Source organism: Protobothrops mucrosquamatus, unplaced genomic scaffold (assembly GCF_001527695.2).
Source record: "Protobothrops mucrosquamatus isolate PMUCROS unplaced genomic scaffold, P.Mucros_1.0 scaffold320, whole genome shotgun sequence".
NCBI lineage: Eukaryota > Metazoa > Chordata > Lepidosauria > Squamata > Viperidae > Protobothrops > Protobothrops mucrosquamatus.
The window spans coordinates 612334-637833 of record NW_015386659.1 but is presented as its reverse complement, the minus strand read 5'-3'; the positions used below and the strand labels follow the sequence as shown (position 1 = coordinate 637833).

Sequence of the window (25500 nt, the reverse complement as noted above, 5' to 3'; positions counted from 1 at the left end):
AATATGGAGAAGATGGATTGTTTATATTCAAAAGAAGCATAGAGTGGTAGAATACAACTTAGGTTTTTAGATTTTTTGTATTTTGTTTACTCTTTCTATCTCTTTATGTAGATTAAGATATTTTGTGGAGTTAGAGATATTAGTATTTGTTTACTTATATATGAATATTATCCTGGGATTAGGTTTGGGAAGTCCGGGGGGGGGGGGACTTTATTTGCTTATCTATGCTTATGATTGTTTTTTATGATGAAAAATAATAAAATTTCTTTGGAAAAAAAAAAAGATTAATTGATCTATCAATAAAAGCAAATCTATTTTGAGCATCTTAAAAAACGAAAGAGCTTAACCAGACTACTAATCAATGCTGATTTCATGGAAAATAGAAGTTTTTCAACTGTCATAATACTAATAATTAATTTTCAAGTACTAAAGATGTGCTAGGTTTCTTAGTGAGAGCTTGCCTCCAGTAAATATCGAAAGAAGCCAAATTGTGTGTCATATCTGAAGTCAAATCTCCTCTGACCTGGCATTCAAACAGCATATAAAATCCCTTTTCTGAAAATCTTTTTCTCTCATTTCCTTTCCATTGTGGTTCTTATTTTATTTATCAATTGTTTGATAATTTAATATAATATAATTAATATAATTGTTTTTAATATTTACATATATTGAGTGGATCAATCTAATCAAAAGTCAGTTTTCTATATTTCTAATAATTGATACTAACTTTTTGTAGCTTTGTTGGCCAAGATGGCACTCTCCAATTGAAGAAGAGCATTTCTTTCATCCTCACTACTTACAGGAATAGGATCTGGTTTCCGTACTGCTTCATCTGTTTGTACAACCTATACACATTAACAATAAATAGTAAAACAAATATTTTTATTTAATTTAATTGAGAAAAATATTACTCCATATTATAAAGTATAAATAAAGCAGAGAAAAATACTATTTTCATTGCAATACAATTTAAAGTAACACATTTTGGGATTGATATCAAACACGCTTAGACTGGAAAGATAAGTATAGAAGCAGCAGACTGGTAGATTATGCCTAAAAATCAAGTACCAAAATTCTGACTCAAACTTTAGGGACGACTGGATATACAGGTAATTCTCAACTTAAGACCGTAATGGAGCCTGCAAATGGAGTGAAAGATCTACCTGCTGAAAGAGAGAAGACATCTCTCCTCCATGTGCAGAACCGGTATTTACCCACCCAGCCTCTTGGAGAACAAAATACTGATTGCCAAAGAGGTGGTGTCTCTCCTTCAGGCAATAGTTTTGTTCTCAGTGAAACTAAATGAAGAAGTCCCTCCATGAGGGATCATTTTCATCAATCCTCTCTGAGAGCAAAATGCTGCTTACCAGAGAGTTCTTCATGATCCAACCTTCCTTTTTCTGTCAAAGACAGCCAGTTCCTTTCCTCACATCTGAGCTTCCTAGTCTAGCACAGGGGGATGAGGGGAACCAGCTATCTGTGCTGGAGAAAGAAAGTTCAGCTCTTCGGGATCAGAGCTTTCATTCTCTGACAGACAGCTGACTCCCTTCCCCACTGTAAATTAGCCCAGGGGTTCCCAATCCTCGATCCGTGGACCAGCATCAGTTACACAAACAAGCGAAGCCCCATCTGCGGGATGCAGTCAGCATGCGAAACCACACACCTTCCAGTCTGTGGAAAAACCTCTCTCCACGGAACCAGTCCCTGGTGCCCAAAAAGTTGGGGGCCATTGCATCAGCCTATATAGCATTTAGAAACATTATTTGCTAATTTTCTGGTTCAAAAGCCATTTCATGCAATCTTTCTAAAAGATGGAAAAGCTTTTTCAGCCAGAGTGACAGGGCTGCTTGGTGGAGGGTCACTGGCTGGAAAAGTCCATGATGAAATCAAAAAAGGGATTTTAGCCTGGGATACTTTTTATTTATTAAACAAATTTATATAGCCACCCAACTCACATATATGTGACTCTGGGCAGCATAGGCTTAAATTCCTCTTGGCTTTGGCCACAGATATTTTAAACCAACATCTTTGTTTAACAATAGGACTGTTTGCAAGATAGATCCTGTATCAAGGCAAAATCAATCTAGCAGGCAACCCTTCAGCTTTCAATAAGGGTGGCTAAAAATGTTGCCCCAAAATGGGTTCTTGAGCCAGCCCTCAAGGAAACAGAGGGATTCCTGCAGCAGTGGATTGCTACCTTCTCTGCTGGCATCCATATTGACTTTCTGAGAAAGCCAGCAGGGAAGATTGCAAATGGTGATTACATGATGACAGAGGGCTTGGTAACTTATTGTAAGTGCAGATGGGTTGTGAAGAGCCCAGATCACAATCATGTAACCATAGGGGCACTACAACAGCCATATCCTTGAATCCGGGTCGTAATCCCTTTATTAAGCTGAACAGTTATAAAGTTGAGGAGTGTCTACATAGTGATTTTTATAAATGTGGAAAGTGGCACTATGTAGTAACTATAAGAACATTTGAAAACATTATATCAACCAAGAACTAATTATGCATTAAAAATTTTGACTAAATAAATACAACCAGTTTACTTAGATATATATGCAAGTGTGTATGTATCCAACTTATATGGCTGCCTAACTTAAACAGATATATCTATGGGCGGCTGACAAAAGCAAGATTTGTCAACAAGCTGCAGCCCTCACAGTATCCCTGCAGTCATGTGACCATAATTTATATTCTGGCTACTGACTCACACTTAGAAAGGTTGCAATGTCCATGGATATATGATTGCCATTTACAACCTTCCCTACAGGCTTCCTACAAGTAATGTCAATGGGGAAGCCAATAAGGAATGTTCCAAGTCACTCTGGTAAGTACTCTTAGTGTGCTTGCATTCACATGCCATCACTCTGTCCATACCACAGCCTTCCTGTGCTCATGCCACATCATTCATTTTCTGGCTTTCCTACATGCCCACTGTGATATCCCCCTGGCCTGCACTCCCAGCATGCCACCCACCCCACCTTCTTAGATTTGCACCCTGCTGTCCACAAACTCTGTCAGTCCACTATGCAGATGTCCTGTCATTCTGTTGGAAGTGGGAGAGGAAGAAGTTTCTAGCATTCTTTGCAAGCTTTTGTTTTTGCTATAACCACTTGGAAATTAGGAATGGGGATTGTCTCCTTCCCATCGGGTTCCAGCCTGGTTCCAAGGCCATCCCTGAGAGTGATCCATTATCTACCCAGCATCTCAGTGTTCTCATAAACATCTCTACGGCATCATATTGGCTGCCTAATCAGTGAGACTCTTAATAACTCACACCTCTTGTCCCAATCTCAGCCACCGTTATAGCTCTTGGGACTGGGAGTGACTGGATTGATGTTGCTAAGGGAAGTGCTTACATGATGCCACACTTTATGACGGAATCATTTAGCAATGACAACCACAATCTCAATTGCCATCATAAGGACTATTTGTAATAGAAGAAGTCAGAGACTTGTTCCTTGCCTTATAATTGCTCTTATTATGAAAGGTTGTATCTATTCTATTTTTTCAGGTTTGTTACCCAACTCACTATGGCAGAACTTTTTCGATCACAGGTTTTGCTACAAAAAAGAATGACTGAAGTTTCAGGTTTCCTTTTCTCTTCTTTGGTGTTTTTTTCTCTCTATCTCCAGAATTCTGCTAAGAACACCCAAGTTAATTCATTCTATGTTCAGCACAATTTATTTCAGGATAACTAGCATTAATTCTCAGTATATCTCTTTCTCTGTCTGTCTGTCTGTCTATCTACTGTATGTATGTATGTATGTATGTATGTATGTATGTATGTATGTATCTATCTATCTATCTATCTATCTATCTCCATCCATCCATCCATCCATCCATCATCCTAGGCAATAATCAGAAAAAAAGAAAATGAAGATACACATTACTCAACAGTTGAACTTACTTTGTTAGAAGGTCGAAACTCTTGAATCTGTAACCCAGAAATTATCTTGAAAATAGTGTCTTGTGATACATCCTATATGTCATTAAAAAAACCCAATAATTATTAACTGCATGAAACAGGCACTCTTCAAAGCTATTTCACTTCTCACTCCATTCCAAATCAAGAAAATCAACCATTTACATTTTAGCATGTAAATGTTAGAGCAGATTTCATGAGTCTGAGTTTAGTTTATCAAAATATGACTGATAATGAAAAATATGAAAAATTAAATTATAATTGATCAGAATAAATATATTGCAAAAACCCCTATAAAGCAGAGTATCAGGAATCAGATAATTCTGATTCTGAATTCAGATAAAATCTTCAACTCAGAAGCTGTTATGAAGATTCTTACTCCTTTAAAATATTTTTTTTCTGTTTCTTGACTTTTCAAATTAGCCTGAAAACCTAACAAAAATACACAAGTACAGTTAGTCCTTGAGTTATGACCATAATGGAGACTGCCCATTAGAATTGAAAACTGGGACAATGTTAAATGAGCTGCCTCAAATAATGACTAGCTTTCTCTGCTTTCCCCAGTGCATTTCCTGAGGCCTAGCAGGGAGATCCTGGGAGGCCTAGCAGGCACAAGCCTGCCTGCTTCAGGCTTCTCAAGGCCTCTCCCACCCTGCATGCAGGCCTACAGCACAGATAACTATCTTGCCAAGGAGAAACAATGGGAAAGGAAACCATTGGGTGCTCGTGCTTTTCCTAATTCTGTTCCTGCTCTTCCTCCTGCCAAGATGCCCTGCGTTTTGAGGCAAAAAAGGATAAGTTACCTAGCCTTTCGGAGCTTTCTGCTTCCATCAGCTGGTCCTTGCATATAAGGCAACTTCAGGACTAGCTTCCCAAAACATTTCCCTTGTTTAATCTCCTCCCTTTCTCAGAAAACTACATTGCAATTAAAAAAAAAAGCTGGGAAGGACAGACTTGACTCCTCACCCCCACTCACAATTAGGTGCTAAAACTAAATTCTCCCTCTACTTTCTAATCTCTATTCTTTTTAAATACTTTACCTCCAAGCTGAAAATAAATAAAATCTGCAACTTTTTTCCTTGAACTAAAAAATGTCATCTCCAAAAGTTGCTCAACAAAATGGAGGATGCTGAATGTTTGCAAGCTTCAATTCTCCATCTGACTGCCTGTGGAGAGCAGCCTCCAGTCCAGTCTTTAAATCTTAGCTGGGCTCTAAGACAGTCAGATGGACAGTTAAAGCTTCAAAGACCCAGCAGCCTCCATTTTGTGGCACAAGTCTCTAGTCAAGTAACTTTTGGAGATGATTTTTTTCCTCCAGTTCTAGAGAAAAAGCTGAAGAAGGATTTTTTTTCTCTTCTACTCTTCAGCCTGGAATAAAGGTAAGATTTTTAAAAGGGATAGAGATTGGAGAACAGAGGGAGAGTTTAGTTTCAAGACCTAATTAGTGTAGGGGAGAAAACCATAAGTCCGTCCCTCCTCCCACAGCTTGTTTTTTTATTGAAGAAATGTGGCTTTCTGTGGAAGGGAGAGAGGGAGGGAGGGGGTTAAATAAGGGAAAGGTTTGGGGAAGCTTGTCCTAAAGCTGCTTTTTATGCAATGGCTGGCTTCCCAAAACCAGGCCAGAGGCAGGAGAGCGTCACAGCCTCCTGCTGGCCAGCTGACAGGAGTCAGCTGATTGGCACAGAAAACTTTGAAAGCAGCTGTCATTTTAGCAAGGAATTATCAGGGCCCCCAAAACGACAACTGCTTCCAGGAGGTATGGGTAGGTATGGGGAGATGCTCAAGAGCTGCAGGTATAATTGGATGGGATTGGTGGGGAAGAGAATTGGGGAGTGCTGCAGCATGCCAGTGGTCTATAATAAGGGTGAATGCCCACAGTGTCACTGCAGCTGTTGTAACTTTGAAATAGGGTCATAAATAGTTTTGGGGTGTCAGTCATAACTTTAAACTATCATTAAATACTGCATTAACTATTTGAAGGTTTACCTTTTCTGTAAAAGAGATACAATGAATTGTTGCAAACAGTTTTGCTGTACTCAATATGAAACTGTAGTGCCTAAAGAAAAAGGAGAGACAGATTATAGGAAAGTAAAACAAAAAGCTTCTCAAATCAAATTTACAACAAACTACATTTAGCTGAATCTCAATTCAAATCAAATACCTTTGGAGAAAATAATTGATGCTCTTAAATATAGCAGAATATTCTATGACAATGTTCAGAATCAACTTAGGCCTTCCTAAAGCTAGGACAGCCCTTTGAAGGACTGCAGAAAGACACATAATATATCTAGAAATATAATTTGTTTAGTTTATTTTGAATCATAGTTATTATTTTATCAAAGTTCTCCAAATGGTGAAAAGATGTTGAATACTTAGAACAACATTTTTCTAACATTTGTAGAGAGCAAGAGTATGTTTCACTAAAGGAAAACTTTTTTTATTTTTGGTAGAAAAAGAGAGAGAACCTATCTTTGGGTTTGTAAATTTTCTTTATTTGTTATCCCTTTTTGTTATCCTTCTAACCAACCCTCCAATTCTTTTCTTTGCTTCTCCATTTTCAGTACATTAATTTATATTTAGAAACTTGAAATGGTTATAAAGCCCTACTAGGCCACAATTACACCACCTCCATTAAACAACCCCAAAAATAAGCCCTAGTTAAAGCCTAACCTTGTGGACAGCAGTACCGGTGTGATGCATGCTCTCCTGCCCCATTGCAGCAGCGAGCAACCAGACGGTGGGACGGAGTGGGCGGGCTTTAACTAGGGCTTATTTTTGGGGTAGGGTTTATATTAGACACATGCTAAAAAAATCAGGCTAGGGCTTATTTTCTGGGTGAGTCTTATTTTCGGGGAACATGGTATAAGTCCATAGACAAGCATTTTTGTCAATTACAATAACAATATTAAAAAAGAAAAATTTACTTACAAAGGGTCATTAAAATCAAACTGAATTGGAAAAGGTGGCCTTTTTGGTGATTGCCAAAACAAACCTGCCAATTCAAAGAAAAATAAATTAATTGCTAAAAACAGCAAAATTATATTTGATATAATATAAAATTACTGCACTTACTGCCATCTTTTAATCGTGTATCAATAGGAAATGAATGCAGTAACTGAAGAGCCTAAGTAAAAAAATAGATAGCAAAGTTCAATGAGCACATATGTTTTTCATTAATGAAAACATGATAGACATATTATTCTAAAGTCTTACAGATCAGAAACTGTAATAAAATACACAATACAAAACTTCTATTGTACAATTCTTTCCTTGGAAAATTTATTAGAGCTCAATATTCAAATAGTAATTATGATAAAGTAGGTGTGTCCAACTTTTGGCTTCTCTGGGCTGCACTAAGTCTTTGAAGAGCAATTGTCTTGGGCCATATATAAAGAATTTAATATTGTCATATCATAAATCATGAATATAAATAACAAACTTCCTTTAATTTTTGGAGTCTTGTGGGGCTGCATTACTAGATGTCCAGGGCTGGATGCAACCCCTGGGCTACAGGTTGAACATGCCTGTTCTAAAAGTGTTGATAGTAATATATAATTTACTATAAAATAATTTATTTCTTGTAGAATTTTTACCTAATCTTAATCTTGAGATTAAGATTGGGTAAGATTTTTATTTATCAATTTTCCTAATAACAACAGGCTACCAGGAATGTTATGTGGGTGAGTGTCCTAGGTGAGGGGCCAACCTCTATATACTTCTTCCAGTTTGTTTGGTTTTTCTGCTTTTGAGGAATAGGAAATTATCCCTCAGCTTTATTCCTCTTCTGCTAGTCTGCTTGGCAGAACTGATACCCTCATATACATATGTAAACATACGCATTAAAAGCCAGCATTATTTTTATGTGGCTGAAATGAGAATAAATTCTTTGGCATATTTACAAAGATAATTTAGATTAATATTCAAAAGACATCTATGAAAGTTATTAAATGTAGATTTCTAAAAGGTTTCTCCCCCCACTTCAGGTCTTGAAATATTATTCTCTGCATGATCCCCTGCAATGGAAGGATTTCCCCTTAGTTTGGGTATAATGAAATAAATAAAAATAATATTAACTTGAAAATCAAAGAAATCCTTAACATCTGCTTCGTTAATACTTCCCAACGTTATCTGGGTTCAAAAAATGTTTTAGTTCCCATTGCTTTAGCAGTGGAGTTTGCATATCTTTATCAAGGTCATCATTCTTATTCTGTACAATCAATAAGTTAGGAAATCAATATTTTGAATTATTAATAGGAAAGTAGTGATGCTTCCTGATTTATATATTTATAGTGGAGAATATGGACATTTATCTAGCCAAAACAGCTTTTAAAACTGTATAGCTGACCGGTGGCAAATGGTCTTCAAGTTTTTTTAGAATTTCAAAGTCTATTTAATAACTGTACATATTAACCATAAATTAAATATTTAAGAATATATAGTTTAAAAGAAAATAGCAGGTTTTTTTTTATTTTCAGCAGACCTTTCTAAGACAACGAACTTTGGCAAGTGTTAAAGTTACAGCTATCCCATATCTTCTACATCTAGAATATTCCAGGTTGATGATTTATAGGTAGTCCTCGACTTAATGACCATAATTGTTCCCAAAATTTCTATTGTTAAGTGAATTAAGTGTTACAACTTTTGCCACAGTTGCTAAGTGAATCACTACAGTGGTTAAGTTAATAGCATAGTTGTTAAAAGAATCTGTCTTCCCTATTAACTTTGCTTGTCAGAAGGTCACAAAAGATGATCACATGTCCGCGGGCCACTGCAACCATCATAAATACATGCCAATTGCCAAATTTAAGAAGAAAACGTATTTAAGGAATCCTTCCAATGACATTTCTAATTGAAAAGAAATTTCAACCTGGGACTACACTGGAAGTGTTTCAGAAACTACGGCTAGTATAGAATGCAATGGCACAGACAAGTTCTGGAAGCTCCTAGGGTAGCAAATGTAACACCATTGTTGTACGAGCTACATTGGTTGCAGTTTGCTTCTGGGTCCAATTCAAGATATTGATTATCTTTAAAACCCTTTATAGCATGGGTCCAGGGTATCAGGAGTCACCTTGCCCCAATGGGATTGAAATAGATACCCCATTTGCTCCAGCAGAAGAGACTTACCATTAATCCCATCTGTCAAGGAATTTTGGCTGGCAGAGTCAGGAAGAAGAGCCCTTTCCCTCCACCCTTTGGAACATGGTTAACATTGTAAATGAGATCTGTCCCCATTCTCGTGGCCTTCATGAAGGGCCTTAAAGCCTGGCTCTGCTGGCTGGCTTAGTGTCAGCACTTCCCCCTTGTCACAAGAGGCGGCTGATGGGGCAAGAGAAAAGACTTCTCCCTCATGCCATCTATCCTCTTGGTTTTTAGTCTCTATTAAAAGTTTCATTAATTTTTACTGTATATTTTTATCACTTTGTAAGCTGCCTAGAGTCACTTCAACGATAAGATGAGGGGCATATAAATTTAATAAATAAACGAGTAAGACAATTCAAATAAAGAAAACATATAAATACATAAAATAAAAAGGGTTTATTTATTTATTTTTCACATTTTTAAACTGCCCATCTCCTTCAAAGTGGGACTCTGGGCTGTGTACAATAAAAGTTAAAAAAATAAAACAGTATATGAAAATTAAAATTTTAGAATTGAAATTTTAGGAGGAGACAAGGAAGACTCTTCAGTTTCCAATAATCTGTATTTATTGCTTAGCATGGAAGTTACAGCTAAGTCTGTTGTTAATCTGATCACTTTTTGATCCTTCAATTCACTAGCCTGAACCAATGTTATACTTCAAAAATGCTATGAGCAAAAGATTAGGACTATTGAAAAACAGAAATTGAATCAAGTGAATTTTTAATCAGGCTAGATGTGGACTAGAAATATTGCTTGAGTTCACGGTGTGATACAAAAAATTTGGATTAAAGAATTTATATTTGACTTCTTCCTGTACTAAATTAGATTTGATCTAATTTCATTTATTTCAAAAGCTAGCATTAACTTTACTTAGTTTTACAACACATTCGTAAAATTAATACATATTATAATTTCCTGCTAAAGTTTACAAAGAGGGAAGTGTAAAGTTGACCTTTTAACTAACAATTATTTCAGTTAAGAAAAAATATTCAGCCCTTTTTAAATTGACAGCTGGCATTCGGCACTCCATTCATGGATCACAGCCTTGTCACAGCAAAGGGGGCTTGCACAACTCAAAAAAGCTGAGCAGGAACCATTCAAGATAGACAGGTTATAGTGGAGAGTTCTGACAAAACATGGCACACTGAAGAAGAAAATGGCAACCCACTCCAGTGCCAAGAAAAGTATAGACAGTACCAAAGGCTAAAAGATGTAACATCAGAAGATGAGCACCCTCAGGTCAGAAGATGCCCAATATACCACTGAGGAAGAACAGAGGACAATTACAAGTAGTGCCCGAAAGAACGAAGCAGCTGGGTCAAAGCTGAAAGGATGTCCAACAACCGAAGAGGTGTCTACACATGGACATCACCAGATGGTCAACACTGAAATCAGATTGATTATATACTTTGCAGCCAAAGATGGAGAAGCTCTATACAGCTCTATATCAGTAAAAACAAGACCATGAGTTGACTGTGGCTCAGTTCATGAGTTTCTTATTGCAAAATTCAGGCTTGAATTGAAGAAAATAGGGGTGAATATATAGTGGACGGGATAAATACATTTAAAGGATTACTTCTGGAAGGCAGAGTGCCTGAAGGATTTTTCAAAATACGAAAAGGAGTATAACATGGCTGTATACTGTAACCCTGCTTATTTAACTTATATGCAGAGTACATCATGGAAAATGCTGGGTTGGATGAATTGCCAGGAGAAATGTCAACAACATCAGATTTGCAGATGATACCACTCTAATGGCAGAAAATGAAGAGAAACTAAAGAGCCTTTTGATAATGGTGAAAGAGGAGACTGCAAATGTGGCTTGAAACTCAACATTTAAAAAAAACTAAGATCATGGCATCTGGTCTCAGCATTTTCTAGCAAATAAGGGACTCCTAGAGACGGCTCTACACATGGACATCACCAGACGGTCAACATAGAAATCAGATTGACTATGTGCTCTGCAGCCAAAGATGGAAAAGCTCTATACAGTCAGTAAAAACAAGACCAGGAGCTGACTGTGGCTCAGATCATGGGCTTCTCATTGCAAAATTTAGGCTTAAATTGAAGAAAGTAGGGAAAACCACTAGGCCACTCAGGTATGAACTAAATCATATTCCTGATGAATATACAGTAGAGGTGACAAATAGATTTAAGGAATTAGATCTGATAGACAGAGTGCCTGAAGAACTATGGACGGAGGTTTGCAACATTGTACAAGAAGTAGCAACTAAAACCATCCCAAAGAAAAAGAAATGCAAGAAAGTAAAATGGCTGTCTGAGGAAGCTTTGCAAATAGCTGAGGAAAGAAGGGAAGCGAAAGGCAAAAGAGAAAGAGAAAGATACACCCAATTGAATGCAGAATTCCTGAGAATAGCTAGAAGAGATAAGAATACCTTCTTAAATGAACAGTGCAAAGAAATAGAAGAAAACAACAGAATAGGGAGGACCAGAGATCTCTTCAAGAAAATTGGAGATATGAAGTAAACGTTTCATGCAAAGATGGGCATGATAAAGGACCAAAATGGCAGGGACCTAACAGAGGCAGAAGAGATTAAGAAGAGGTGGCAAAACTACACAGAAGAACTATACAAGAACGAGCTTAACATCCCAGATAACCACAATGGGGTGATCACTGACCTCGAGCCAGACATCCTAGAATGTGAAGTGAAATGGGCCTTAGGAAAGCGGAGCAACAACAAAGCTAGTGGAGGTGACAGTATTCCAGCTGAGCTATTCAAAATCTTAAAAGACGATGTAGTAAAAGTGCTACACTCAATTTGCCAGCAAATTTGGAAAACTCAACAGTGGCCACAGGATTGGAAATGGTCAGTTTACATTCCAATTCCAAAGAAAGGCAATGCCAAAGAATGTTCAAACTATCGCACCATTGCACTTATTTCACATGCTAGTAAAGTTATGCTTAAAATCCTACAAGCTAGACTCCAGCAGTATGTGGATTGAGAACTACCAGAAGTACAGGCAGGATTTCGAAAAAGCAGAGGAACTAGAGATCAAATTGCCAACATACTCTGGATCATGGAGAAAGCTAGGGAGTTCCAGAAAAACATCTACTTTTGCTTCATTGACTATGCTAAAGCCTTTGATTGTGTGGATCACAACAAATTGTGGTAAGTTTTTAAAGAAATGGGAGTACCAGACCATCTTATTTGTCTCTTGAGAAACCTATATGCGGGTCAAGAAGCAACAGTGAGAACTGGACACAGAACCACTGATTGGTTCAAAATTGGGAAAGGAGTCCGGCAAGGCTGTATACTGTCGCCCTGCCTATTTAACTTATATGCAGAGCACATCATGAGAAAGGCAGGGCTAGATGAATCAAAACTTGGAATTAAAATTGCCGGGAGAAATATCAACAACCTAAGATATGCAGATGATACCACTCTAATGGAGTGAAGAGGAACTAAAGAGCCTCTTGATGCGGGTAAAGAAGGAGAGTGCAAAAGTTGGCTTGAAACTCAACATTAAGAAAACCAAAATCATGGCATCCGGCCCTCTCAATTCCTGGCAAATAGATGGGGAAGAAATGGAGGTAGTAACAGATTTTATCTTCCTGGGCTCCAAGATCACCGCAGATGGGGACTGCAGCCAAGAAATTAAAAGACGCTTGCTCCTGGGGAGGAAAGCTATGGCAAATCTAGACAGCATACAAAAAAGCAGAGACATCACCCTGCCAACAAAAGTACGTATAGTCAAGGCCATGGTTTTCCCAGTTGCAATGTATGGCTGTGAAAGTTGGACCATAAGAAAGACTGAGCGACAAAGAACTGAGGCCTTTGAAGTTCTGCGAGTCCCTTGGAGTGCAAGGCATTCAAACCGGTCAGTCCTAGAAGAGATCAACACCGACTGTCTTTAGAAGGCCAGATCCTGAAGTTGAAACTCAAATATTTTGGCCACCTAATGAAAAGGAAGGATTCACTGGAGACGGGCCCAATGCTGGGAAAGATTGAGGGCAATAGAAGAAGGGGACGACAGAGAATGAGGTGGCTGGATGGAGTCACTGAAGCAGTAGGCGTGAACTTAAATGGACTCCAGAAGATGTTAGAGGACAGGAAGACCTGGAAGAATGTTGTCCATGGGGTCGCGATGGGTCAGACACGACTTCGCAATTAACAACAAGAAGAAGATCACTGCAGACGGTGACTTCAGCAATTAAATTAAAAGATGCTTGTTCCTTGGGAGAAAAGGTATGACAGCCCTGATTGTTCTTTGGCAGGATAGATATTGAAGCTGAAGCTCAAATACTTTGGTCCCCTTCCCCACAGTTATATGATGAAATTTTAGGCACAGAAACTGGTTCATATTTGTGGCCATTTACATCATTTCATGATCACATTACCACAATTTATGATGGTTTTGCCAGAAACTGATGTTTACTTCCCTTAATGACCAAATGATTCACTTAACAATTTCCACAAAAAAGTTGCAAAATCAGGTGCAATAACATGGTGACCCACTTAACAACTGGCACAATTTATGGCTGTAATGCTGGGTTCAATTATAGTTGTAGGACCAGCTATATATTGTATCCTTGAACTGTATTTCTGGACTGAAAATATTGCATTGTGGTTGTTTTTTTCTTTAAATTAACTCTATCAATTTTTGGTGGATGTTACAGAAGAGAAATTAAACAGTTTCTAACAGCAGAAGCTTATTGGCTAGAGAAATAGGAAAAAAACATTTTAGGCAACAGAGCAATATCCTAAAACCCTGGATTTTGTTTTTGCAGGATATTGTGAATTTTTATACTGTTTGATGGTTAAACTGCAGTTCTGGATTTCTATGAAGTACTGGCAAGTCAAAGGTGATAGATAGTTTTCCCACTAATACTTGAAATGATAGTTTTTTAAAAAATAATTATATTAGTTTTATATGTATTTTATTACATTGAACATACTTTAGAAATCAAATGTGGGCACTTCAATCACTTGCCTTATCATGAGAGAACATGTATGTATAGTGCACCAATTATCAAAGATACTGCTCATGTCATATTTATAGGCTTAAATATCTATTTATATCTATTTATTTATAGGCTTAAATATCTAAAATCTGTACTGAAACAGCACCCATTGGGACACGAACCATAGTTTTAACCATTCCATCGTGTCTAAGTCTTGGAGACTATAGATAAGTGTTCTCCATGCTACCCTGTCAAGCACAGCTTGTTTCAGTTGTTGAATGTTCATCTTTGTATCAACTATGATGGTATTCAGCCAACAAATTCTTTGCTTGCTCCTTCTTCATTCCTAGCACCACTGACTTCTCCAATGAATGTGCACTCATGACATAGCCAAAGTAAATTAGAGGTAGGCGTGACATTTTGGCTTCTAGTGAGGTTTCTGGTTCTACGCGATTCAGCACCACTGTTAATTGCTATGGCTATTCATGAACCTCTTGAGGTCTAATGTATACTTTGTTAACAAAATTGATAAGTTTATAGACAAGGCAATTCAACTAAGATTCCATTATGTTGAACAGACCAGGATATTGTGTATAGGCAATATTTTTATTTGAACACTAACTGTTTGTATTTAGCACATATATATTTTATTGCATTTCTTTTGCCTATTTCATCTTAGAAAATATTGTATTTTACCTTTGATTAGCCTGACAGCTAAGTAAATAAATAATAAACTATATATCTAGCAATGCATTATTTTAGAGTATATTTTAAAAATGATAGCATAAAAGCATTTTAAATAAATAAATAATCTGCAAATAAAACAGATACTTTTAATAAATGTGGTCTATTTTTATCACCTGTCATTAACAAAAGAAGTAAAGCATTCATTCATACCTTATGATTAAAGTACTTCTCAAATTTTAATCTTGCCAATTCAACACATTGGGACCAGTTTCTTGGTCTTCTTCCCAGGCACTTAATCACTTGGAAAGAGCCTTCCAAGCTTTCCCCAGATTTTATTCTCTAGAAAACATAAAAACAAGCTTTGAACATATGTCACAAATTACAAGTAAATAAAACACATATATTTCCACAATATGTATTAAAATAGAATTATAATCAATAGTAAACATGCAAGATAATAACCAAAGATATATAGCATAACAGAAGTTTATATTTAACCCTAACTATATTCAGTATCATTTTAAAATGAAATTTTACCAAATTCATTTCAAAAGATCATTCTAGTTCAAACCTCTGCATAATTAGCTTTTTGGAAGAATATGAACATGTGCTAAAGATTTAATTATATGAAAACCAATTAATATTCCCTCAAATATGTAAAAATTACTACATAAAATTTACTTATTAAATGACAAACATAGTAATTCCACATGTAATTTTAATAATAATTTAAAATATCACCTGTAACACTTCTTCTGCTGATGGATACATTTGCCAAAACTTGTTAAACAGGGAAGGTTTGTGTGAAAAAGCATTTTCAAACTAAAAAACAACAACAAATGTTATGAGAAAATACTACTGCATATCTACCCATTTTCTTGCTAAAAAAAGAAACCAGGACTGCAATTCATTTTTACTTTTTCTTCCTTTCAATGGGAATTGTCTTTTTGATCTGAATGTATCATGCTCATGGTAAAATTTACCTTGTCCCTGGCCCACTGTATTGTGTGTTCAGTGGCAGCTGGAAAAGACTTTATTGTGCAAAATGGTATTTCTTCTTCAGGTGGATCTCGCTAAATATTAAAAAAAGCACACAAAAAAGATTGTATAGATAAACAGGTACAAATACACTATGATTTGCTATTTCATCTCTAACTCAGTTAATTTCACAGCCTGGATTAAATGAAGTAAATTTTTATATAGATACATATAGGAGCCAATGTTTTAGCTGATATTATGTATTTTCTTTCAAATAAATATATCTTTCCAGATTAGATGTTGTGTTATTTCAATAAGATAAAATTAAGATAGTGACAGTCAGAATAATCAATCAGAGGAAAGGCTTGCCTCCAGAATTTGTAGATGTCCCATCACTGGATGAATTCAAGAAAAGATTGGACAGCAATTTTTCTGGAATGGTAAAAGGTCTCTTGACTGGAGATGGATTAGAAGACCTCCAAAGTCTCTTCCAATCCTGATATTCTATGTTTTAAATAAATCATCTTAGCGATGAGGACAGAATGCCTTCTTAATAAGTAAATTATATTTTCAAAGACAACTAATGTTTATGGAAACCATAAATTCCAACATGGATTGCTAAAGAAAAACTGAATATTAAAATACTTTAGCTTACATGAACAACCAATCTTCTTACTATATGAGTTCTTAATTATTTCAGGTATCAATTATAATATTGTGATAGTTTGCTTTTATGTTTTGAATATGTCTAAAATGATTTCCAAAAGCTGAAGAATTTGATATGTTTATTCAAGAATACTTTGATCTTATGTACAAAATCTGTACAAATATCTAATGTCAACTGATTTTTAAAGCATGAAAAGATTATCTATTTCAAAAGAGATCAAATAAAATTATTGGTCAACCCAAAGGAAAGCACTTTTATGGCCACTTACATGACTATTGTAAGATTCTGTTAGATGAGGCACAATGACTTCTGTATGCCCCTTGGTTCCCATTGTTCCAGAATCTAAGAGAGGACGTAAGCTTGCTAGGCAGCGACTTCACAATGGGAGCAAAGAATAAAATAATTTTTATTGACTCATAATAGAACACAGGGAGAAAAATAGTATGATATGAGTTCAAAACTCAGCTCAGAATATCTGGCTGAAAAGAGAAAAAGAGAACAAACTAATTATAAATCACCACACTAAATTAGATAATTGAATACATTTGTTATTATAACTATTTATATCCTGATTTTGATAGGCAAATGTGTCATTAGATTCTTCCCCAGCACACTAAGCCCCAATTAAGCAACCAAGAGGGAGGGAAGACCATTTTAAGTGTGATTTATTCAAAACATTTCAGAATTGAAATATTTTTCTCTATGCAAAAGAGGAAACAGGTTCAAAACTTGGAATTCCCTTTTATAATTAGCATAACAAAAAAAGTACACAGAAAAAGTTGATTAGATAAAGTAAAACATCCTGCATAAAAAAAATCAGTTATATTAAATTAAACATGTTACATGTTAACATCCTACAATACTAAACATGATCATTTAAATGAGATTTAACATCCTGGTAGGTGGGGATTTTAGGATGTTAATTAAGAAAAATCTCATAAGATTACTTAGAGTCCACAAAGAGGAAAAAAAACAGATGTTACTAACACTGCAGGAGCTCTTTCTTTTACAATTGATAAGATGCAGGCATCTTGTTATTTATACACACTCCTTTTATTTTTCAAGCCTGGGGAAATGAAAGTAATTTATCTGCTTCCAATTACTGAGACAGCAGGCTTCTAAGGAAAATAATAAAGTACAAGGAAGCCCAAATTGCTAGTATTACATAGTGCATGGTCCTCACCTTGCCTTTAGAAAAAAGCCAAAAATTATAATAATTTATTATTATGCTGATAGTGGTTTAAATTTTGCAGTGAAAACAATATCAAGGTGATAAATATATTCAAAATTATACTAGAAAAGATAAATCACATCTTAGTACAATATATAAACCTAACAATATGATCTTTTAGGATGTTTTGTTTTGATTTGTACTGTACAACACATCTTCTGTGAAATGTAGAATTCTTAGTTCAATAAACCACAGATAAAACCAACTATGGCTTAGCAATTATAGCTATAACACTTAGACTTATATAGCATTTCAGAGTGCTTTACACCATTCTCTGAGTAGTTTACAAATGTCAGCATATTGCCCCCAACAATCTAGGTCCTCATTTACCTACCTCGGAAGGATGGAAGACTGAGTCAACCTTGAGTTGGCCAGAATCCAACTCCTAGCAATCAACAGAATTAGCCTGTAATACTACATTCTAATCACTGCACCACCATTACTCTTATGACTTTCACAATTAACTATATTTATTGTGTAGAAAATGCAAATGTCAAGGACTATACAAAACATTCAGAATGTTTTAACCTTAAAATGGCCTCTTTGAGGGTTTCAAGATGGAATCACAGTTAACAAGCAAACTAGAAGGAAAGCCAAAATAATTATGTAATTATTACACAAATTTATATAAAATGTATAATGACTCACCAAAACAAGCAACGTTTCCATTACTGGGGACTGAGTCCACCAAATAAAGATTTGAAACACAAGGTTTTACTGTGAAGAGTCCTATGAGTAGCTCAGCTCTAAAACTTTGATACTATAATCCACATCTTAAATTTAGTTTGATAGGAAAGTGGAAGGCAGTGAAACTGTTTCAATATGTCTAATGACAGACCTCAAGAAACATCCATTCATTACTGAAATTATTACTCATAAATAAACCAAATTGTTTTGAATTAAACAGAGTTTATCAATTGTTTTTAATTAAACAAAGCTATATGTAACATGACACAATGATTAATGTCAGGAAAGTAAAGATAAATTATTACCTGAGGGGGGAGAAAAAAAGCAGGAAAAAACAAATCAACCTCGGATCACAGATTTACCTGTCAATATACCTCCTAGCTTCCACATTGTCTAATGCAGTTACAATGACATCTTGCTTGGTATAGAAATCATCATTGTATATGTTCTCAGTAGCTGGGCACACTTTGTTAAGGTATGAGTCTATCTTTATCTCAGGATTGATGCTACGTGTTGCTGCTGCTGCAGTACAACTCTTGGGTTTCTAAACAAAATTGAAGTTAGTTCAGTTAATATTTTTCATGGGAACAATCCTTATAAAATAAAACATCAATAATTTAATAATACAGCATGAATAACTGCAAATCACACTAATTATAATGGAAGGTAGCAACATTTTAAAACTAATGGTATCATACCAACATCATTACTTAAAAAAAAATATCTCCAAATCTTGCAACGTGACGGTTACAGATAGTCCTTGATTAACAGTAATTAGAATTACAATTTCTGTTTGTAAGCAATATGGTCATAAAGTACTATGTCATATGACTGCATTGCTTAGCACCTACAGTCCTGGCAGTCCCCATTGCCATCATTAAGCAAGAAGGTCATTAAACAAGGACCTCACATGACTGCAACTTCCACCTTCCTGTCATCGTCCAACAAATAAATCAATGGTGAAGCTGGCAGGAAGTTGCAAGTCCCAGTCAGGACAAGCCTTTCCTTAGGTGGCTCACAAGCAGCCAATGGCAGATGAATGCTATAGAACAGGTGTGGGTGCAAGGGGTGATGCAGTGGCACTACATGAAGGCAAGCAGACGGGGTTGAATGCCATAGCATGAAAGTGAAGGCAGGCTGAAGACTAGTCACTCATCAAAGTAAGTAACACAGATTTTATCAATCTCTTTCTAGGCACCCCTTTTAAAAGGATCAAGATTAGAGGGTAGAGTTAGAGAATTTAGTTTCAGCACATAATTGGGGGGGGGGGAGAGAATCAACAAGTCTGACCCTCCCAGCTTTTTGTTTTCTTTATTGAAGAAATTTGGGTTTCTGAAAGAGGCAGGGAATTAAGCAAGGGAAAGGCTTTGGGAAGTTGATCCTAAAGTTGCTGCCTCTGCATGCAGGCAGCTGGCTTTTCAAAGGCTAGCAAGAGCAGGAAGAGGTTTGCAGTCTTCTGACAGCTGGCTGATCAGGGCAGAGGTCCAATCCACAATCTCAACTTCATTGGCCAAGCACAGAGACTTGTTTGGAAGCTTCTCTGGTATTGGAACAGTGTTAGGTTAATTTATCTGGGCTCTTCCCCTGCCCCCCCTGTCGTCGTCCCCCCCCCCGTCCCTCTGCTGGGCTGTCTTTGGCTTTGCAAAGCCTTTTGCTGCTAGCCTGCCTCTTTTATGGATCCAACTGCGGGTGGGCATCCCAGGACTCCCCCCCCCTTGAGGTATCTCATGCTCATTTAACGACCATTCATTTGATGATAGCATCACAGATAGCAGGCTGTGGGATCATTAAGTAAGGCTCTTTTACTTAAGACTATCACCATCTTTGGCCATAATTGGCAGGTTTCATAAAGGTCATAGATCAAGGACTACTTATATATAATTTAAATATGAAACCCCACCTGTTTCATAAAAAGATTATATGGTGAAAAAGAAAACAAAAATGAAACATATATCCAAGGCAGTCAGCCAGCCAGCTATCTGCTGAAACAAGGGATCACATGGTAAGTCGCATAGTTTGTTTGGTACTTATCCTTTTTAGTACTCATCACGCCTCCCGGAACTAATTAGTACTCAATTAGATGAATACCGAGGTACTATTGAAACAAAATCCAAACATTTGCTTCACATTTAAATATATGCAAATATAGCTTTTTAGGTCAATTAAAATAGCTATTTTCTGAACAAATCATTGCAACATTTTGTCCTCATCACTCTAACCTACCTGTATGTGATGAGGCCGGAAAAGAAACTGCCTGTTCAAGTTGGACTTTTCTATTAAGTCAGGATCTGTTATTTCAACCTGTATGTTGGACAATTGATGGAATTATGATTAAACAGTAAAGTGATCAAAACTGTCACATCAGAATCAGTATTTGAAATATTCTGCTCTCTTGTCTCATATCATTGCAAGAATGGGAAGAAAATATTTCCAAAATATTCTATGCTGTATTCCTTTATTTACTTACTAACTTACTAATTATGCAAGTCATCCCATTAAAAAAAATCTTTCTTATTAGCTTTTTTCTATACAAGAAACTATACATCAAAAATAATGTGAGCTGATTTTTACATGTGAGAACTCAACAATCAAAGCTTGGCTCCAACTTCTACTATAGCCAAGTGATAATGGATTTGTTGTTTAAATATTACTGGAAAATGCATTGCCAATAGAGGTAATCCTTATTTAACAACTGCCCTGTTTAATAACCATTTCAAGTTACAATGGTGTTGAAAAAAATAACTTATAAACAGTCCTTGCACTTATAACAGTCACAAATTCCCTCCAGTCCTCTGATCAAGATTTGGGCACTTTACAACTGGTATGTATTTATGACTATCACAGTGTCCTGTGGTTATCTGATTGCCATTTGCATGCTTCCAACAAGCAAAGTCATTAGATAAACTAATAAAATCACAGGTTGCAGAAGTAATGTCGTAAATCCATCCTGGACACATGATATTTTGATTAATGACTGTGTTGCTCGTGACAGACTTGCCAGTCCCAATTCTAGTTGTTAAATAAGAATTATTTCTACACTTAGAGGAACTGAAATCAATAGGGAACATGAAACATACCTTGCCTCTTTCTCCGCCTGTACCAACACCAAGGAGTGCAAAATTCTTTAACATTTCACAGCCTATTGCACCACACCCAACCTAAAATGTCAAAGCATAACAATATTATAACATTTCCAACTTTAATTAACACAGTTAAGAATTAGCTACTTTTTTGATAATTTAAGAAAACATATTAACAATTGTCCCTAAAAAGACATAGAGGTAATTTTAGAGAGCTTTTGAAATAAGTAATAAGTAATTTTTAAAACAGATGACCTCTAAATTTAATTCCCGAGAACAGATCCCAAATTGTCTAAGCAAAGTAATTTAGCATTCCGTTTAAGAAATCCTCTCTGACAAGAGTTAACATCAAAGTCATACTTACTAAGAAAACATTCAGATTTTTTAATTTCTGGCATAAGGAATCTCCAATGCACACTCTTAGGGCATCGTATCTGTCTCCCCTATAAAAGTCAGAGGATGTGAAAAAGGAAAAATATTTCAAGAAACATATTTCAAAATTACTTCACACCATGCGTGCACAGTTCTTAGAGTTTAAGCCACATATTGGCAACCTACAGGCTGTATGAACATGCCACCCATGTTTTACCCTGTTTACCATGTTTTACTTATATTTAAAATTAGTATACATGCTTTCAGATTGTATGGAATAAAGCTTTAGAGCAGCCTTCTCCAATTTCTGTGTAATTATGTTAGCTAAGATGATGACAAATTCTAACTCATCTGCAGGACCGCAGAAAGGGATTAAGCACTTGATTTAGATTTAGTAAAACTGCTATCACATATTTTAAGTTTTTAAATTAAGCTTTAAATCGCTAAGCTAATTGCCTTAGCTGCCATCTGTCAATCTACTTGATTTTAGAGAGATATAATCAAGAAAAATAATTAATGAAACCAAAGAAGTTCATTAAATATTTACCTTGGAAGGAATTCTTCATCATGGGCTTTTTCTGGAAATGTAACTAATTCCAATGCATCAATATACAGCTACAGATAAAAAGAAATGTAGTGATCACAAATTATATTTTAAAACAGCAAAGTCAGATTCCTAATAGGACTGTATATTAGGGCTGTGCAAATTATTTTGAAACACCTTTTTACCATGTGGAGTAGAGAAATGAAACAGTCTTCATTAAAGAACTTTATCTTTTCCCAGCCCTGAATGGCACATTAGAGACAGCTTCCAGCTGTCTCTGCATGGACACATGTATGATCTTCTGAGGAAAAATGCAAAGCAAAATGGCTGGCCACCCACATGCAGGCAATGACCACCAGAAGCAATTTTCAAAACAGGTAGTCCTTGACGTGCAACTACAATTAGGACTGTAATCTTGTTATTGAGCAAAGTTATCATTAAGTGAGACACCCATGTGACTGCTTTGCTCAATGGCCACAATCATGACTCTCCCAGTTGCAATCATTAAGCAATCACAGAAAATCATTAAATAGATGAAGCAAAATTGTTGCTTGCTGAAGGAGGGTAAGCATATCCCCTCCATGAGTGGAGCTTTGTTTCTCCAACCCACTACAGGAGTCTCCTTCCCTCTATGTGCAGAAAGTAACTCTTGCACTGGAGGAATGAAGGATCCTAAAACATTTAACCTTTGTTTCTCCAGCGCAGCAAAGCATTCCCCTGCCCCATGTAGAGAGGGAAGGAGAAATCCTTTGGCAGGTAGCAAGAGCCTGAAATCTTCCCTGCCATTTTCCTGAGAAAGCCAATAGGGAAGACTGTAAATGGCGATCATATGATCATGGGATGCTTAGCAATTGGTTGTAAATGAAAATAGATTGCTGAGCTCTCTGATCACAATCACATAACTGCATAAAGGGACTCCACAATGTTTTACAATGGCTGGAAATATTTTATGGACCGTAAAGCAGTCTTTCCGAGCCATTGTAGCTTCAAACAGTCATTAAACAACCAGTCAGACTACCTATAAATGAACCTAGAAAATGATGCATATTTAGAAGAGAGATACATTCATAGATGCAGTCAGGTGTTCTGAAGTACCTCTTTTGAAACATCTGCAAACGCTAAAATATTGCTATATGGCAATATAAAATCTTTAAAATATAATTACAGTAAGGCAGGAGATGGGGTGGTGTTTATTAAATTATTATGGTATAGATGAGGAAAGCTTATCATATTGGTAAATCTTCTTCCATAGATAAATGTTTTTATAAGTAGAAGTCAATTAGCTGTTGACATCACCAGAGTAAGGGCTGAAGATTAGGAGAACCTGTACATACACTTGTATGACCGTTATAACTGTCAAGGTATAGAATGTACATATAGCATGCTTACAACCCGCTCGCTCACATTTATAGAGCTAGTTGACGAAAGCTCAGTATTAAAGAAGGCTATTTTATATCCCGGAGTTCATTAATTTTACTGATTTTAAGAATGTCTACACTTGGGATTCCAGTATTTAGAGTTATCAAATATACTGTATATGTATGTCTTGAGTGTTTTTGATACACCTGTCAGTCCAAATATGGAAAGAAGAAGTGTATATATACACTCACACACAATTATTTTTGTATGTAACTGTATTTATATGCACCTATTTATATCTGCAGCACCTTGATAAGACCAGAACACATCCACTCCAACAGCAAAACCCAAATAAGCATGGATTAACACAGATAAACTATAAAGCAGAAAACAATAAAGGAGAAAAACCACACCCCCACCAACACTGGCAGAGAAAGTTACTGTATATAAACAGGGAGCAAATGCTGCACTCATTAGCACTAACATAGCTGGTTAACAAAATAACTGCAAACATATAACCGAGTTCAGAGAAGACCAGGGAGTCCACTCTTTGGTAAGACAGTACCTCCTGGTCTCACCACACAAGAAGTTTAATGTTCCTTCCATCTCTCCATTGTTGAACTTCTGCGATTATTTAAGAAAACACATTCTTCATATACAAATTATAGATGAACAATGCAACTGTAAATTAAGGTACTGCTTATTTGAAAACTAAATTCCATTAAAGTTTATTGATTTCACTTTGAATAAAAGATACTTATATAAAATATATTGGTATTTGCTCCAGAAATTTAAATGTAATCATATCCACACAATATTTTCAATCAGTACCAAATAATAATTTTCAAATTTCAGGATGAATTAATGATTAATGGATTCATTACAGCCAATATACCATGTGTTATCAGTACCAAATAATAATTTTCAAATTTTAGGATGAATTAATGATTAATGGATTCATTAAGCCAATACACCATGTATTATATTTGGGTATTAAACAATTTCTGCTCTAAAGAATGTTGTCACTATGTTATTTCTTAGATTTAGCTTCATCCTACCATTAAAGTCCTACCATTAAAGAACCTTTGTCCACATTTCAATCAGCATATAACTGCAATCAAATGGCATAAATATACGATCTCCCACATCCATTTGGGGGAATTGGTAAACTATTGTTTGAACAATTGTCCAAGTCAGAACTACAATCCTGGTTTAGAATGGTTTTACTTGAAGCACAGTTCACCAGTTGCGATACAATAGCAGAGGGCTTTTCAACCTTTTCACAGATTGTACTATTTTTAGGACATGACAATATTTGAGTACACTAGTGCTTAGCAAAGTGTCAAAAACTTGATGACTAAAAAGGGGGGTTGGGCTTTACTGGTTAGATTCATTTGCTGTTATAGAAATGACAACTTTAGAATATTATGGAAAAGTAAAAAGTTGAAGTTCAATGTTAATGCTTCCTTCTACTGCAGTGGTTCTCAACCTTCCTAATGCCGTGACCCTTTAATACAGTTCCTCGTGTTGTGGTGACCCCCAACCATAAAATTATTTTCGTTGCTACTTCATAACTGTAATTTTACTACTGTTATGAATCGTAATGTAAATATCTGATATGCAGGGTGTATTTTCATTGTTACAAATTGAACATAATTAAAGCATAGTCACAAAAACAATATAGCAATGCTCGATGGAGAAGCTTACTCTTCCTTGCTCAAAAATGTTGGGAGGGAGGGAAGGGGAAGGAAGAAAGGAAGATTGAAGGGGAAAGGAAGGAGATGGAGAAGGAAGATTAAAGGGGAAAGGAAGGAAGGAAGGAAGGAAGGAAGGAAGGAAGGAAGGAAGGAAGGAAGGAAGGAAGGAAGGAAGGAAGGAAGGAAGGAAGGAGAAAGAGA

The 25500-nt window shown here is 36.1% G+C and overlaps 1 protein-coding gene across 1 annotated transcript in view; it reads right to left on the bottom strand.

Annotated features, from left to right (window-relative positions):
* Positions 1 to 25500, bottom strand: part of UBA6 (ubiquitin like modifier activating enzyme 6) — a 135793-nt gene that overhangs the window by 13609 nt on the left and 96684 nt on the right. The window contains exons 15-28 of the mRNA XM_015815162.1: positions 22247 to 22314; positions 21692 to 21770; positions 21325 to 21405; positions 20471 to 20548; positions 18610 to 18791; positions 16598 to 16703; positions 15668 to 15757; positions 15426 to 15506; positions 14895 to 15023; positions 7004 to 7055; positions 6860 to 6923; positions 5918 to 5987; positions 3917 to 3988; positions 728 to 845 (exon numbers count right to left, since the gene is read on the bottom strand). Of these exons, the coding sequence (XP_015670648.1) occupies positions 728 to 845; positions 3917 to 3988; positions 5918 to 5987; positions 6860 to 6923; positions 7004 to 7055; positions 14895 to 15023; positions 15426 to 15506; positions 15668 to 15757; positions 16598 to 16703; positions 18610 to 18791; positions 20471 to 20548; positions 21325 to 21405; positions 21692 to 21770; positions 22247 to 22314 (1270 nt within the window). The remainder of the gene's footprint in view (positions 1 to 727; positions 846 to 3916; positions 3989 to 5917; positions 5988 to 6859; positions 6924 to 7003; positions 7056 to 14894; positions 15024 to 15425; positions 15507 to 15667; positions 15758 to 16597; positions 16704 to 18609; positions 18792 to 20470; positions 20549 to 21324; positions 21406 to 21691; positions 21771 to 22246; positions 22315 to 25500) is intronic.